At 39.8% G+C, this 16,169-nt stretch overlaps 1 protein-coding gene across 5 annotated transcripts in view; it reads right to left on the bottom strand.

The window, feature by feature from the left end:
• Positions 1–1,631: 1,631 nt before the first annotated feature.
• Zeb1 (zinc finger E-box binding homeobox 1) overlaps positions 1,632–16,169 on the bottom strand; it is a 148,874-nt gene continuing 134,336 nt past the window's right edge. For all 5 annotated transcript variants that reach the window (XM_048367818.1, XM_048367814.1, XM_048367815.1 and 2 more), the window contains 3 exons: positions 11,089–12,896; positions 7,177–7,357; positions 1,632–4,115 (listed from right to left, as the gene is read on the bottom strand). In XM_048367818.1, the coding sequence (XP_048223775.1) occupies positions 3,514–4,115; positions 7,177–7,357; positions 11,089–12,896 (2,591 nt within the window). In that variant the 3' untranslated portion in view covers positions 1,632–3,513. The remainder of the gene's footprint in view (positions 4,116–7,176; positions 7,358–11,088; positions 12,897–16,169) is intronic.

Genomic DNA, 16,169 nt, shown 5'->3' with positions numbered 1-16,169 from the left:
TAACATATATGTATACATACATTACTTATTCGTAGTTCATCTTTTATTGAGAGTAAACACTTTATTTCAATCCTTATAAATTTGAATATTCCATATATTTTAGAAAAAGAATACATATTCTAGATGCTGTTGAACAGAATGTATTTTTGCTTAGTAGAGCACAGGAGCCTGTTGTTTTGTTAGAGACAAAATTAAAATAACAATTGTCTTAATCTGTCTTCCTATTAATTTTAAGGGAGAAACTAAGATTACATTTCTATGTTAACTTTTCAAAGTTGTTTTTAGGTTTGTACCTAGATTTGAAAAAAAAAAAACACCTCATGTTCCCACCTTCCACCATGGTATGAAATAAATATTGATTATACAGTTATTTTCTATGAAATGGGATATAGGCTAATTAAAAGTATGGCTCTTGGAGGCAGATAGGCCCGTACTCAGATCCTCATTGTGTATGTGTCCCTGAGTACATGGGTAGCTTCTCTTTGTAGTTCTATCTTTATGAGAACATAATTTTGATACAGGTATCAAAACACCTCTACATGGCATGTATATAAATAGCATGGCTCTGGTACTATAATTATTGTTACATAAATTGAGGGACGAGTGGGAAGGATCCACACCTATTTTCTGTTGTAAAACGTCTGATAAGACTGGAATTCTTTTACCAGTCATTGATACACGTGTCAAACACTGTCCTCTGAGCTTTAGTGAATGTAGTGTGGACAGAAACCTCTAGAGAAAGGTTGCTTGTTATTTCCAAGTTTTATTGTGAATTTGTTGACTGGATAACTGTCCTTAGTGACAGAAGAAATAAGGCAACCTGATGAAAATGGGCAAGAATGTGGGGCCCTAGAAAAGAAAGTGCCAGGCTTGGACCTAACATTCCAATTGGAGGTAGTCAGTTCTATGAGTCTTGAATGCCTGTGTCATGTACCTGAAGCGAAGCACCAGGGAGATACCTAGAGATTTAACTATAGAAAGGAAGAAGTGATCTATGTCTATTATGCTTAGTGTGTAAGAGACCCACTTGAGAAAAATGATTGTTAGTGGAATTATTTAACATATATTCTGGAATTAGAAGTAGAACAAATAGCGAAAGCCCAGCTGAGCTTGGTAAACATGCAAACTATATTTTCACCCAACAAGTATTTGTTGTACCAACTAGTGGTAGGTACTCTGTTGGATAGTGGGCACGTGACAGTGACGGTGATAGATATGGTTCCCGTTCCTAAGGGAAAAGAATACAAAAACAGCACAAGAGACATGATGAGAAAGGCACGAGGATTTGTGGGAGTAGAGAACAAGGCATCCAAACTCAGACATCCCTGAAGTGATCTAGAGGTAAGTAACTATGGGACGTGTGTGTGTGTGTGTGTGTGTGTGTGTGTGTGTGTGTGTGTGTGGTGAAAGTTCCAGGAAGAAAGAATGGCTCTACAGAGGACTTCAGCTGTCAACTCTAACCTCTCCAGAAACACGAGGCTATGAGAAAATTTCGGATTTAGTGGTGAGTATCTGAAATATCCAGCATTACCCAAACTCAGCCCAGTCAAGTCCAAGATGGCAGTATAGTAATCCATTTCACAGAGTTTTCCAAAGAAAGCCTTGATAATGATGAAAAGAATGACAGTAGATCAGGCTTGTTGATGCATTTTATTGTGAGATGGGGGAGTCTGATAAAAAACTAGAAAATGACCATGGTGTAACAAGGAACTTAAAAATGAAGAGTCGGATTGGTAACTTACATACATGAATACAGGAACAAATTGGCACAAAATGTTAAACATTGTTCCCAACACTGTTTATATAAGGTAATCCTAATTTGGCTTGCTAAAGAAATGAGTTTTATGGTTAGACTAATCTCTTAATAAAACTGCAGAGCATCATGCTATTAGTCACACAGTGAATTTCAAAATTTAAGAGTTTTATATTAAAAACGGGGTAAAGGTAAAATGACTTGATTGTTGTTGTAAAACTAATACATTCCCATTTAAATTCTGTTCTACAGTCCAAGGCAAGTATAAATGTTAACATAACACTGTTAAATCAAATCTCAATGCAAGAGAACCAATTGCATCTCTACTTTAAATCTTATCAACTTTCCAAATTTTCATACTAAAATATATTATTGTATTAATACAAACTACAGTATTATACACTACACTGTGTAATAAATAAAGAAATATAAAAATAAGACACATAAATATAAAAGTTTTCTAAAACTAAAAGTACATATGTCAGTAAGAAGGGTATTAATACTGCCAGGTTTGAAGACATACAGTACAAAAATGTTGCACAGATCTATAAACTAAAAGAAACAAAATAATACTGATAGGTAAAAATCAGCTAATGTTGTTAATAAATTGGGTCCATAATAACTAACATTTGGAAACAGTTATGAGCCAAATAATGGCATGTCCATGTCTGAAATGCAAGTACATGGATAAAACAGATTAGAAAATTTCCCTTTGTTTCTATAGAGAAATTCTGAAAGTCAATTAACAGAAAATGAATACCGAGGAACTGAAGGATGAAATGTCCCAGTGTTTCAGTTTCTCTGACAGAGTCAGTGGTTTTTAAGTTTTATTTGGGAATTTGATACAATGAGTAAATCAACAAATGCTAGTTATTGTAGGCCACACACTGAATGAAGGCGGGTTAGAGCCTTGAAAATACTGAGAAATGGCACTTACAGCACACAGGTCTTGCTTAAGGCCAAAGGAGATACAAACCTTCATATCATATCCTTCATATTTGCTAGCACATACTCCAACACAATCATGAACACTGATTCTGACACCTCTGTTTGTCCTTGCCAGTATCAACACTGTTAGTCCCTGCAGTCAGAACGCAATGACCAGCTTCTGAGCTCCAGTGAAAGCACAGGAGGAAGCAACTTCAACTTCAGTTCTTCTATCGGCTGCTTTCTTAAGGCTGACAATATGCCCCACTATGACATCTACTTATTAGAAATTACTACCTTCTAGACTGAATTTAGAAAAGGTAGCGCTCATGGTTTGGAATTGCATTATAGTTCTCTGTGAAGGGAATTTGTAGTGCAGAAGTTCTCACATTTTAGAAACATAATAAAATACTGAAGCGGATTTAGCATATGTTTACCAATAAAAATTATAAAATTCCTCCCAATTGTATAGCTTAAGAATGAACCGACATAAGAGAAATAATACTGATAAAATGAAACAATGCTAGATGCTTATCTAGTAATCATTTTCCTTTAACCTGTTCAATCTTTGCTTTCGGAGTCATCAAAGTTTCTAATCTGCTTCATGTTACAAACTTCTTCCTAACTTTGAAAACTGCATGAAAAATTACTAGGTCTGAGGTTCAGGCACACCCGGAATTTTTTTTTTTTTGTATTTTGTATTTTTTTCAGTTCTGACTTTACACAGTAGTGACAGGAATCACAGCATAGGGTACTGTGTTTCCATAAAAAGCATGGATAATATAGAACAGACTTTATTACCAATTAGAATTTATTTTCCTTCTAGAAAACTATTAGGCTTCATTTGTTTTCTCTTCAGACACCTGCTCAGTACTCTCGCTGACTTTTTGCTCTAAGCTGCCAGCCTGGGGGACAGCCCCCTCATCCTTCATTGGCCCTTCAGTGTTTGCTTCTTTCCTTTCATCCTCTGCCTCTTCTCCTTCCTCTTCTTCCATGTCTTCCTCCTCCTCCTCCTCTTCCTCCTCCTCCTCCCCTTGTGGTTTTCCACATTCCTTTTCTTCCTGCAATTCTTCTATCTCTTTATCCTCCTCCTCTTCTTCCTCCTTTTCACTGTCTTCATCCTCTTCCCTTGTCAAGCTCTCTCTCTCATCGGAGTCTCCCTGGGAGGGAGACGCCCTGGTACCGGCATGCTCATTCATCAGGACTTCCGGCCCTGCCTCTTCCTGCTCTGTGCTGTCTCGTTCTTCTGCTTCTCTCTTGCAATAGGAGTAGCGGTGATTCATGTGCTGAGAATAAGATCCCGAGTGTGAGAAGCGCTTTCCACACTTGTCACATTGATAGGGCTTTTCTCCTGAATGTAGGCGCATGTGTTCAATCAAGTGATGCTTGTGTTTAAAAGCCTTTTTACAGATTCCACACTCATGAGGTCTTTTACCTGCAACATAAGAACAGCTATGAACTAAAAGTGCTGCTAGGTGAATACAGTCCTTATCAGTGTCAGGAACAATTTAGGTTGGGGAGAGGGTGGGATTGTTATTCAATGCTTAAAAACTTCCAGATCTTCAAGTTTCTGTTCTGTAATTTAACGTATGATCTCTCTCTCTCTCTCTCTCACACACACACACACACACACACACTTTGTATGTTACATACTATGTAGATGAAAAAATCAGTGGGAATTACACAAGATAGAAATGTTAAAAATAGAAGCATCATCTCATGACGCTGATGCGAGCTGACAGTGGGTCCACACACAGCAAGGAGGGATTCTCAACTTCAAAAAAATTGACCCATTTTGGGGCTGGGGATATGGCCTAGTGGCAAGAGCGCTTGCTTCGTATACATGAGGCCCTGGGTTCGATTCCCCAGCACCACATATACAGAAAATGGCCAGAAGTGGTGCTGTGACTCAAGTGGCAGAGTACTAGCCTTGAGCAAAAAGAAGCCAGGGATGGTGCTCAGGCCCTGAGTCCAAGGCCCAGGACTGGCCAAAAAAAAAAACAACAAAACAAAAACAAAAAAATTGACCCATTTTAGGAACCGTAAAGTCCAACTCACATACACATAGACCTATGTACCGAGGTTCTTAAGAAATTGTGATTTCTTCCTTTTTTTTTTTGGCCAGTCCTGGGCCTTAGACTCAGGGGCTGAGCACTGTCCCTGGCTTCTTTTTTCTCAAGGCTAGCACTCTGCCACTTGAGCCACAGAGCCATGTCTGGCAGTTTTCTGTATACGTGGTGCTGTGGAATTGAACCCAGGGTTTCATGTGTACGAGGCAAGCACTCTACCACTAGGCCACATTCCCAGCCCAGAAATTGTGATTTCTAAAGGTTTGCAAAATGCTTTACTCAAAAGCCAACAAGTAAGCTTTCCTGTTGAAGACAGCCTTGACCAAGTGAGAATGCACAAGCTTGAGAAATGCAGCTTCACAACAACTGACAACAGGCGGACCACAGTCAGGGCTGGTGCTATTCTAATTTCAAGTGACCAAGCAGTTAACACTGAAAACATGGCAATGATTTAAAAAGTTTTCTTTTTAAAGATAGGATGTTTTCATATGTATTTTAAATCCTGGTATTTTTGAACATTGAATTCTTGTCCTGAGAAGAAGGAATAATTTTAATTTTTTCTTGGTGGAGACAACTAGAAAAATGTGTTTGGGGAGACATAACCTTCTCGTGTATATTTCCTTTGGAAGGTGGTACTGGCATTTGAACTCAGGCCTTGATGCATGCAAGGTCAAGTGCTCTACCACTTGGGCTATGCTGCCAGATATTTTTGCTTTAGCTATTTTTGTACAGGGTCTTGTGTTTTTATCCAGATAGGCGTATACAGCAATCCTCCTACTTATGCCTCCTGCATTACTAGGATGATAGGCATGAGCCACCAAAGCCCAGCTTTATTGGTTGAGAGAAGGTCATGCTAACTTTTTTGCCTGGGTTGGCCTCAAATCCCAGTCCTCCCAACAACCACCTCTTCTGTAGCTGGAATGACACGCATGAACCGGCATGCCCGCTCTGTACTCCAAGAACTACTCAAGTGTTAGTGGGAAATGCCTTTGAATCTGTAGATTGTAAAAGGGGAACATTTCTCTACGTCTCCTCTCATAAGAATAAATGTTTTAACCTAGCTGATAAGGATATAAGATACGTCTGGATATTGTCGCCAAAATGGCTGGTAAAGGTGACGGAAGAGGGGATAGGAGGTTGAAGAGCTTATGATGAAACTAGACACTTCTACAGCAAACCTGTGTTAGAGAGAATTGGTATGTAACAGCCAGTTTTTATTGTCTAGAAGGAGACTACTGTTAAATTATCAGAAATTCTGTGGGCTGACTAGAAGCTGACTCGAGTTTGAAGTAAACTGTGCTGGAAGTATTTAGGCCACAGAGATCTGCAACACTACCCTTGTAGAAGGGCTTCCCCCCTCTTTAGAGAACCAGTTATTAAAATTTACTAGCACTCTGCTGGATAGTTGGAATCAGCCCAGGAGTTGGCAAATGTTTTCAGTAAAAGCCAGTAGTAAATATTTTAGGCTTTGCTGGCCAAATGGCCTCTGCTGCAGACACTCCAATCTATCTTTACAGAAGAGCAGAAGGCGGGTATGGATGACAGGCAAACAAATGGGCTCAGCTGTGACCCAGTGAACCATTAGAGGGATTTGGAAATTTGATTTTTAAATAATTTCACATCATAATTATGCTTGATATCTTTTTCAATCATTAAAAATGTAAAAAAAATCGTAAATCTGGGAGCTGGTGGCTTATACCTATAGTCCTAATTATTCAGAAGGCTGAGATCCAGACCACTGAAGTTCAAAGCCAGCCAAGTTAGAGGCATGGTTCAGATGGCAGAGTGCCAGCCAAGTGAGCCAAGTAAGCAGACAGCTACAAGTTCAAACCTAGGTACCCACGAAAATACACTCTTAGCTCAAAAGCTCTAGAAAAACAGGCCTAGCCCCATATTTGGCCTATGAGCCACAGGCTTCCAATTCCTGAGTTGACCTAAGGAGTGTATATTTTGTTGAAGATTATACAGAGCGGCCTTAGAGTCATCCAGATTAACCTCTATGGAAGAAATTCTTTATAAAACATAACCCATCGTTCTGAAACCTTTGAGTGACAAATATCCAAGGCTTGCCAGTGCAGCAGGCAAGTCCTGCATGCTGAGCCTCCCAGGATGCCGACACGTCATGTCTTCCTGTAACTTCATCCTCCTGGGCTCATAGTTTATGGATGTGTGCTATGTTTCATCAGTAAAGCATAAGCCTGCATTCAGTGAATGTGGACAGAATGGATGCCATGTCAGCTCAAAGGAATGAAGTCACTATTAGAATAAATCAAAACAAAACAAACACAAAGGAGCACAGTTTAAACACTAGGTCCACAAAGAATCAGGGTTTGAGATGTGGAAAACAACATCAACAACAAACTGATGTTCTTTCAGTCTGTCATATAACAAGCAATTTTATAGAAGACAATGAGTTTATTGACATACCTGTGTGCTCATATTTGTGTCTCAACAATGAGCTACTCTTTTGAAATATCTTATCACATAAGTCACATGCATACATTCCATTTTCTGTCTTCCTCATTTTCTTTTTGGGAGGTGTAGAATCAGAGTCATTTTGATCCTCCACATTTGATACTCCTTCTGAGCTAGTGTCTTGCCTTTCATCCTAAGAGAAAATACAGAATGTTTAGTTTCAAATGAAATGACAAACCAGAGATGCAAACCAAGTGTGGGTTTCAGCACTACCTCACTATGTGCTCTTGGACAGTGGAGCATAGCAAGGCTGTGCTCATCACTGCAGATGTGGACCGCTGGGTCACAGGTGGGGACTGGCACATACAAAAGAGAGGCTGCAGACTGCATAGCCAGAACTGCACTAAAAATATACTGTTATCTGGGCGGAGCATCAAAATGGTGAGACGAAGGATAAAGGATGAACCAAAGCAACAGGGATACTCAAAAGACAGTATGTTGAAAATTAACTGTACAACTCGGAGGGGGGTAGCTGGGGGGATAGAAGGTAGAAGAAAATGGGGGGGGGTAATGAGTATGACAAGAAATGTACTCACTCCCTTATGTATGTAACTGTAACCGCTTTGTACATCACCTTGACAATAACATTAAGTTAAAAAAAATGTACTCCTCTGATTCTAGTGTACCCTCTAGACCTCTGGAAGAATCTGAAGCACTTTCTGGTCCCTGCGATGTAGAAAGGCTTTCTAATAAGGAAGCATGGAAGAGCACGAAAGTATCAGCATTTGTAAGGAAGAGCAGTTTCTAGTAAAAAAGGAATCTTTAGAATTGTAGTAGAACAAAAATATTCAAACATCCCTTATGGGTGGAAGACTCTCTTAGGAATGGAATACTCCTACAGGAAGCCTGTTATAAAATGAGGTCAGATAAGATTGTTCCAATCTGTTGCCCGTAAACCTATATATTTCCTGAACGTACATAGCTTTCTGCATTTCTTGTGCCTTCTTAAGGCAAAAGAAACACAGACATTTGTCTGGTTCACTGTCAGCTACTTATCAATGCCAAAATAACCACTACTAATTGATCTAATTACATGATTATGTGAAATGTTAAAATCAGCTCATTCTTGTATTCAAAGGTATGCAAACTGTTTCATGTAAATTCACTAGACCTGTGAAATATTTTTCAAGAGTGATTACAATTTTAGGAAACCCAGTAACAATATTTAAGGAAAAATACAAAGCAGCAAATATATATTTAAGGATATTAAAATTATTAGATTGTATGATTTTTTCCAAGTCTTTCCATTTCCTTATGAATGGGGCAATGTCATTCCTTCTGGTAGAAGCATAGAATTCCATTGTGTATATGTACCACGTTTTTTTAATCCATTCATCTACTGAGGGGCATCTGGGTTAGTTCCATATTTTAGCAACAGTAAATTGTGCTGTGATGAACATAGTTGTGCCCGTAGCTTTTGTATGATATTGCTTGCAATCCTTTGGGTAAATGACCAAAAGTGGAGTTGCTGGGTCATAGGGAAACTCTATGTTTAGCCTTTTGAGGAACCTCCACACTGCTTTCCAGAGTGGTTAAACAAGTTTACACTACTACCAACAGTGTAGTAGGGCTCCCTTTTGGCCACAAACCCACCAGCATCTGTTGTTATTAATTTTCTTGATAATAGTCATTCTTACTGGGGTGAGGTGGAATCTCAATGTTGTTTTGATTTGCATTTATTTTATGGCCAGTGATGTTGAGCACTTCTTCATGTGCCTCTTAGAAAAGAAATGAGCCAGACCCAAAGAAACATAGACTCTATGGTCTCCCTCATTGGTAATAATTAGTACATGTCTAGGATAGTCCTAGCAGAAGAAGATCACAATAGCTCAATAGCTATGTACATATGAACACATAAGAAGATGCTAAGTGAAATGAACTTAAAGTTATAGAAATAAGTGGTTTGTCTTTGTTGTTATTTTCAACGTACCATGTGAAATTATTTCTTTTCCTTTTTGTCTTTCTCCCCCATGGTTTTACCCCTGATGTCACGGTAACTGATTTTGGTACCCTGGGTATTGTATATACGTTAATCAGAACTAAGGAAGGGGAACATCAAAATGGAGAGACAAAGGGTAAAAGGCGAACCAGTGCAACAGCAGTACTTAGAAGACAATATGCTGTAAACCAACTGTACAACTCGGGTGGGGGAGGGGAGATTGGGGAATGGGTAAAGTAGGAGAAAAATGAGGGAGGTAACAAGTTTTATAAGAAATGTACTCACTGCCTTACATATGAAACTGTACAGAGGTACTGTACAGAGGTACATCACTTTGACAATAAAAATTTAATTCAAAAATTATTAGATTGTATCAACTTGCAGCTGATATTTGCATTAAAGATCAAATAGTCATCTGTGGTATCCACTTGATTCAAAAAAATGGGAAGGTCAGACACATGTAAAAATCTTGGACAATGCGATATACCACAGTCGCACAACACAAAACTGTCCTGGTGTTTTTGTATGGCAATTTAAAGAGAAAAATGCATACAGATTCATGATCACAATTTCCCGTATATTATCATCTGCCTCATTATTTTCACTGTTCATAGCCAATTTACTAGATGCATTACTTGTATACTTCATGTACGTTTAATTAAAGTCTTTTATAATGAAAGGTGTATTTAAAAAGATATAGCTAAGTCTGCCTAATGTGAACTTGTGAACATACTTACTAATGATAACAATGAGGCAGAAACTATTAATAATTTTTGGGATTTAACTATAAAAAGAGAGTACTACACTTTTCCTTTTATTTTTTGTTTATAACTTTAAGTAAGTTTCCAGCTGAGACACACATGTCATTTTTCCTAATAGAATAATAATACTTTAAATTTAGTTGATACCATATTTTGGATTAGTAAGAAGGTGAAGACATGCCACAAAAGTTGAGGCAAACATTTAGCAGTTTTTGTGTGTGTCAGTACTGGGCCTTGAACTCAAGCCCTTGTTCTCTCTTTTTTTTTTTTTTTGCCAGTCCTGGGCCTTGGACTCAGGGCCTGAGCACTGTCCCTGGATTCTTTTTGCTCAAGGCTAGCACTCTGCCATTTGAGCCACAGCGCCACTTCTGGCCTTTTCTATATATGTGGTGCTGAAGAATCGAACCCAGGGCTTCATGTATACGAGGCAAGCACTCTTGCCACTAGGCCATATTCCCAGCAAGCCCTTGTTCTCTCAATGAGCTTTTTATACCATTGCTGGAGCTCTAACACTTGAACCACATCTCCAGCTCCAGCTTTTTACTAGTTAAGTGGAAATCAAGAGACCCATGGATTTATCTGCCCAGGCAGGCTCCCAAGTGAGAGCCTTAGCTCTCAGCCTCCTGAATACTAGGATTATAAAGGTGTGAGACACCATCCCTGGCTTGATCCATTTGTTCTTTAGTATTACTTGCTAGGCATGTGCTCTACCACTTGAGCACCTTTTCCCCTGGTCACTTGGACTATGAGCCTTTTAGTCTTAGCCTCCAGAATAGGGAGGATGACAGACCACCGATTCCCAGCCCCGTCCGTCCCTCCCTCCTTTTTTTTTTTTGCAGGTCCTAGGGCTTGAACTTAGGGCCTGGGTGCTGTCCCTGAGCCTCTTTTTGCTCTATCACTTGAGCCACAGCACCACTTCTGGCTTTTTCTGAGTAGTTTATTGGAGGTAAGAGTCTAACAGACTTTGCTGCCTTGGCTGGTTTTGAACTGCAATCCTTAGATCTCAGCCTCCTGAGTAGCTAGGATTACAGGCATGAGCCACTGGCACCTGGCTCTTTTTATTGTTTTAAACACAAATTTGGAACAACCGGATCGACTACGGTTATTGGATGTTTTTTCAGCCTAGCGTTTGACTAACCGGGTTTAAGAGGGGAGTGTTTTTACCTGATTTCCATTTGGCTGGATCACTTTCAGAGGTGGTTCCTGGATTGCAGGGCTGACTGTAGTTGAGTATGTGTATGCAACCTGTGGAATCAGAATAGTCTGCTTATTGGCAGCGAGTGCTCGTAAGCATGGAACACTGTTCTGGTCAGTAATGGCCACAATTGTGGGTAACTGGGCAGTGACGGTAGGTATAGCAATATTTATGGGGTTGGCACTTGGGATTACATTTACAACTGGTTCTGAGTCTGTAACACAATTGTCCTTTTGTGGCTCCTTTTTTGCACAAGACAAGTTCAAGGGTTCTTCTTGGACAGAATAAACACTGTTCTGGTAAACACTAGTGATAGTTGACCTTTCCAATAACTCTCCCTGCTGCTTTGGTAGTGAAAGATCAAGAGGTTCGACTTGTGGCTCTTCCTGTGCACCTTCTGCGGGGTAAGAATAACCCTGTGTGTTTCTGGCTGACGAGAGGTTTAAAGGTGATGGGGATGGTGTACTACTTCTGGAACCATTGACTGTTGATCCCACTGGTAAACCCGGAGAATTAGACATCTTCAGAGGACTTTGTAGACTTATTGTGCTGTCCTGGGGTTCATCTGCATTTGTAGATTGGGGCTGCTCATCATTTTTTGCAGGTATATTTCCTTTGCCTGGTTCAGGAGAAGATGGTTCAGAAGACTGCACTGAAATCTGTCCAGCTTGCATCTTTTCAAACCACTTTTTTACTACGTCCAGTGGTAGGTTTACAGAATCAGCGATTTTTGAGAGCTCCTCTGCACTTGGTTGTGCATTCAGAGCATAGTAGGCTTTTAGGAGAGACAAGAGATTCTTCAAAGGAGGCTGACTGGGAGACAAATTGCCATCTCCAGTACCTGAAGAGACAGAGGACTCGGGCTTCTCAACTTCTGGGGCTGGGAGTGGAGGCGGCTGAGCAGGCTGCTTTAGGTCATAGTGCTTTAATTCTGGAAGTGCATCGAGGTCACCTGGACGATCATCACATAGAAGGCAAGTGCTATCATTCACCCCCCCTTCAAAGCCTTTGTCTTTCTCAGTTTTAACAGTGAGATCTTCTGGTAACTTCTCACTTTTGCAGCTGCTTGTAGGAACTGGATTTTCTTTTTTTAAATTTTGGGGAACAACTTGAAGTTGGCTAGGCTGCTCAAGACTGTAGTTGATGATAATTTTGGTTGTTCCATCTTGATCAACTAAAGGAAGACTGATGGCTGAAATAACAGAATGGCCGCCTGGTTGTATGGATGAAGCACTGATTGTTTCTTGTTCTTTGGATGCAAGATTGGCTTGATTATTCTCCAAAACTTGCCTTATTACATTACCATCTACTGCCACTTTAAGTACATTCTGGATATCACTTAAATTGATACTTATGGGAGATACCAAGCCAACTGTTGGCAGAACAACAGCTTGCACCACACCCTGAGGAGAACTGGTTGCCTGCAATGGGCCACCACCACTAAAAACCCCGTTTTGTATAGGGGTTGAACAGTTGATTCCTGAAGCAACCACGATGGGTTTGAATTCATAATCCACAGGCTCAGTTTTAATTTGGTTTACAGAGAGTTGCTCTTGAAGGGGTTGATTCTCTGTCTTCTGCCGTATCTGTGGCCGTGTGGGACTGCCTGGGGACGCAGAGAGCGACGGCGAGGAACACTGGGGTGTCTTGAGTCCTGTTCTGGGTCGCCCATTCACAGGCAGCAGGCTGATACATTTCTTACTGCTTATATGTGAACTATAGGAACCAGAATGGGAAAAACGCTTCTTGCAGTTTGGGCATTCGTATGGCTTCTCTCCTAAACAAAAAAATCACAGTCACTAAATTAATGGGCATAAGCCTTTATGCATCCCCCAAATAAGCAGCAGCCATTTTAAAAAGCAAGATTAACAAATATACCTGCGATATATTTTTATTTTTGATCATTACTTTAGTTCAAAAGCCACATGGATTTTATGAACACTAGAAAACCTTAGCCTGAACTATGCAAGCTAACCAATCATGGAATCTTCTCAGTATGGGTGAACACCATTTCTGCTAATCTTTGTAACTAACTAATTAGCTAATTCTTCTCAAATACCAAAATTAATTAATCTGACTTTTTAAATGTTTTTATTTATTTATTTTTTTATTTTTTGGGCATTCCTGGGGCTTGGACTCAGCCTGAGCACTGTCCCTGGCTTCTTTTTGCTCAAGGCTAGCACTCTGCCACTTGAGCCACAGCGCCACTTCTGGCCATTTTCTGTATATGTGGTGCCGGGGAATCGAACCCAGGGCCTCATGTATATGAGGCAGGCACTCTTGCCACTAGGCCATATCCCCAGCCCCTTAAATGCTTTTCTTTTCCTGTTTTACACACCTATATCATTTACATATTTTACTCTGTCCAATCAACTGCAGAGAAATACTATGTAAGAAGAAAGCAAAAAAAGGATCTCTCTTAATAGAAGGAAATCCTTAGTATAAGGCATTAGTATAATCACTTATTAAATTGGAACGCATATTATCCCTAAAGACACAAGTTATTGTAGGTTTGCAAATCATCTTGAAGATTTTATTTTTATATTAAAACAGATTATCTCCTTGATAAAATACAACGGTTGTGTGAACTGGCCTCTTTTAAACTTGCTTCTCTAGACTTACCAGGACTACAAAGCATTTATTCTCATCTACCATGAGAGAGACATGGGCAGAAAAATTGGGAGAATTAAACTGAAGGGAATATTGTCATAAAGTACTTTATGGTTCTAATTTATGGTTAGAGTCCATGAATTTAGAGTTAATATATTACAAACTATTAGCTTCAGCAAGGTGTGAACCTCTGGGTCGTGTTGGTCATTTAACTCACGGATTTGTCCCACTGCAGGTTTTAAAGATGATCTCTGAACCTTTATAAGATGAATGATCGCTACTTATGAAATATAATAATGATTTGTTTACTTAGCCCTAAAGTTTTTTCTCCTTTATTTTTAATAATCAAAAATGAAAGGGCTGGGGATATGGCCTAGTGGCAAGAGTGCCTGCCTCGGACACAGGAGGCCCTAGGTTCAATTCCCCAGCACCACATATACAGAAAATGGCCAGAAGCGGCGCTGTGGCTCAAGTGGCAGAGTGCTAGCCTTGAGCGGGAAGAAGCCAGGGACAGTGCTCAGGCCCTGAGTCCAAGGCCCAGGACTGGCAAAAAAAAAAAAAAATATGAAAGCAAGGCTGGGGATATGGCCTAGTGGCAAGAGTGCTTGCCTCGTATATATGAGGCCCTGGGTTCGATTCCTTAGCACCACATATACAGAAAATGGCCAGAAGGGGCGCTGTGGCTCAAGTGGCAGAGTGCTAGCCTTGAGCAAAAAAGAAGCCAGGGACAGTGCTCAGGCCCTGAGTTCACGGCCTAGGACTGGCCAAAAAAAAAAAAAAAGAACAAAAAAATGAAAGCAGTGAGGAAGTCAATGTAGGCTTTGTACAAAATCAATACTGCAAAGTTAAAAAGGCTTGAATAACTTTTCCTTTGAAATCTGGTTATAGATTGATTGTATTTTATCTATACAAGAAAGGAGATGCTAAAGACCAGTGGCTAGCAAGTCTGGACAACACCACACAAGTGAACTGAGTTCTCTGAGCCTCCATGGTCTACCTCATAAGGTTTGCGAAGGACTTTAGAAGTAAAGTAAATGCATATTAATAACTAGTAAGTGGTTTACTTAGTCAAGTTTTCAATACATACTAATTAGGTTACTTTTCTTGCTAAAAATTACCTTGATATTTTGCCACTGTGAGAAAGAAAGTCTACAGAACAATTATTCTAAAGCCAGTTATTCTATTAGAAAACCCTTTGTTTCCGACATCACAGCTTCCTGGTGTATTTTCTAAGCACACCATCTAATTTACCTTTACTAAGGTTCTCACTAGTTCAGCTTGAAAGTTACTCTAGCAAGCTTCACTACTCAGTTAAATGTATCCTGAATACTGGATTTTTTTTAAACAGTAAAGATGAGTATTTGGTTAACATTCAATGTAAAAATTTCCAGGCTAACGCCATGAAAAAAAATATGGCATTATTCTCCCAGGAAGAGCTGTGCAGGTGTTTGGCCTCACCTCTAGTATAGATTTGGGGGCGGGGGGGGGGGGAATAACTCAAATTGCCATACCTTGGCTTCTACACAGAGTGCAAATTCCTGTTAATGCACACAATTCTGCATAGGGCTCATTAGTAAAAAATTGTATTTTAAGTTGGGCACTGGTGGCTCATACCTGTAATCCTAGATACTCAGGAGGCTGAGATCCGAGGATTGCAGTTCAAAGCCAGCCTGGGCAGGAAAGTCTGTGAGACTCTTATCTCCAATTAACCACCAGAAAATGAGAGGTGGCATTGCGGGTCAAGGGGTAGAGCTCTAGCTGAAGAGCTCAACAACAGTACCCATGCCCAGAGTTCAAGCCCCGCAACATACATACATACATCTTTTGCACTCTCTCTCTCTATATATATATGTATGCATATCTTTCTCTCTATATATGTTAGTTACAGAAAATTCTTTTCTTTTTCTTTTGCCAGTCCTGGAGCTTGGACTCAGGGCCTGAGCACTGTCCCTGGCTTCTTTTTGCTCAAGGCTAGCACTCTGCCACTTGAGCCACAGCGCCGCTTCCGGCTTTTTCTGTTTATGTGGTGCTGAGGAATCAAATCCCGGACTTCACGCATGCTAGGCAAGCACTCTACTGTTAAGCCATATTCTCAACCCAACAATTACTTTTATATTGTAAAAACAAAGCATCAATCTAGGTATTTTTAGGGAGGAAAATTCTAGTTCTTGATCTTCAAATCCTTAAAAAAAATCCATATGAGTAAAAAACATTATAGAACTTGCCCAAAGGATACGCAGTTCATCCCTTTCCTAGCGTGAAAAGCATGCTGATGGTGCCTTCTAAATTCCCTGTGGTGAGAAATAGGTGTTTTTGCTTACATTTCCCATAATATAGTGAAAACATTTCACCAATATTTTGGTATAATAGTTTTTAAATGTTCTCTTTTCAATTTCTGCATTAAGTCTTCAAGAACTAGTAATGTATGGTTTGTAGCTGG

This window comes from Perognathus longimembris, chromosome 18 (genome assembly GCF_023159225.1).
Source record: "Perognathus longimembris pacificus isolate PPM17 chromosome 18, ASM2315922v1, whole genome shotgun sequence".
NCBI classification, from domain to species: domain Eukaryota; kingdom Metazoa; phylum Chordata; class Mammalia; order Rodentia; family Heteromyidae; genus Perognathus; species Perognathus longimembris.
This window is presented reverse-complemented; position numbering and strand designations above follow the sequence as displayed.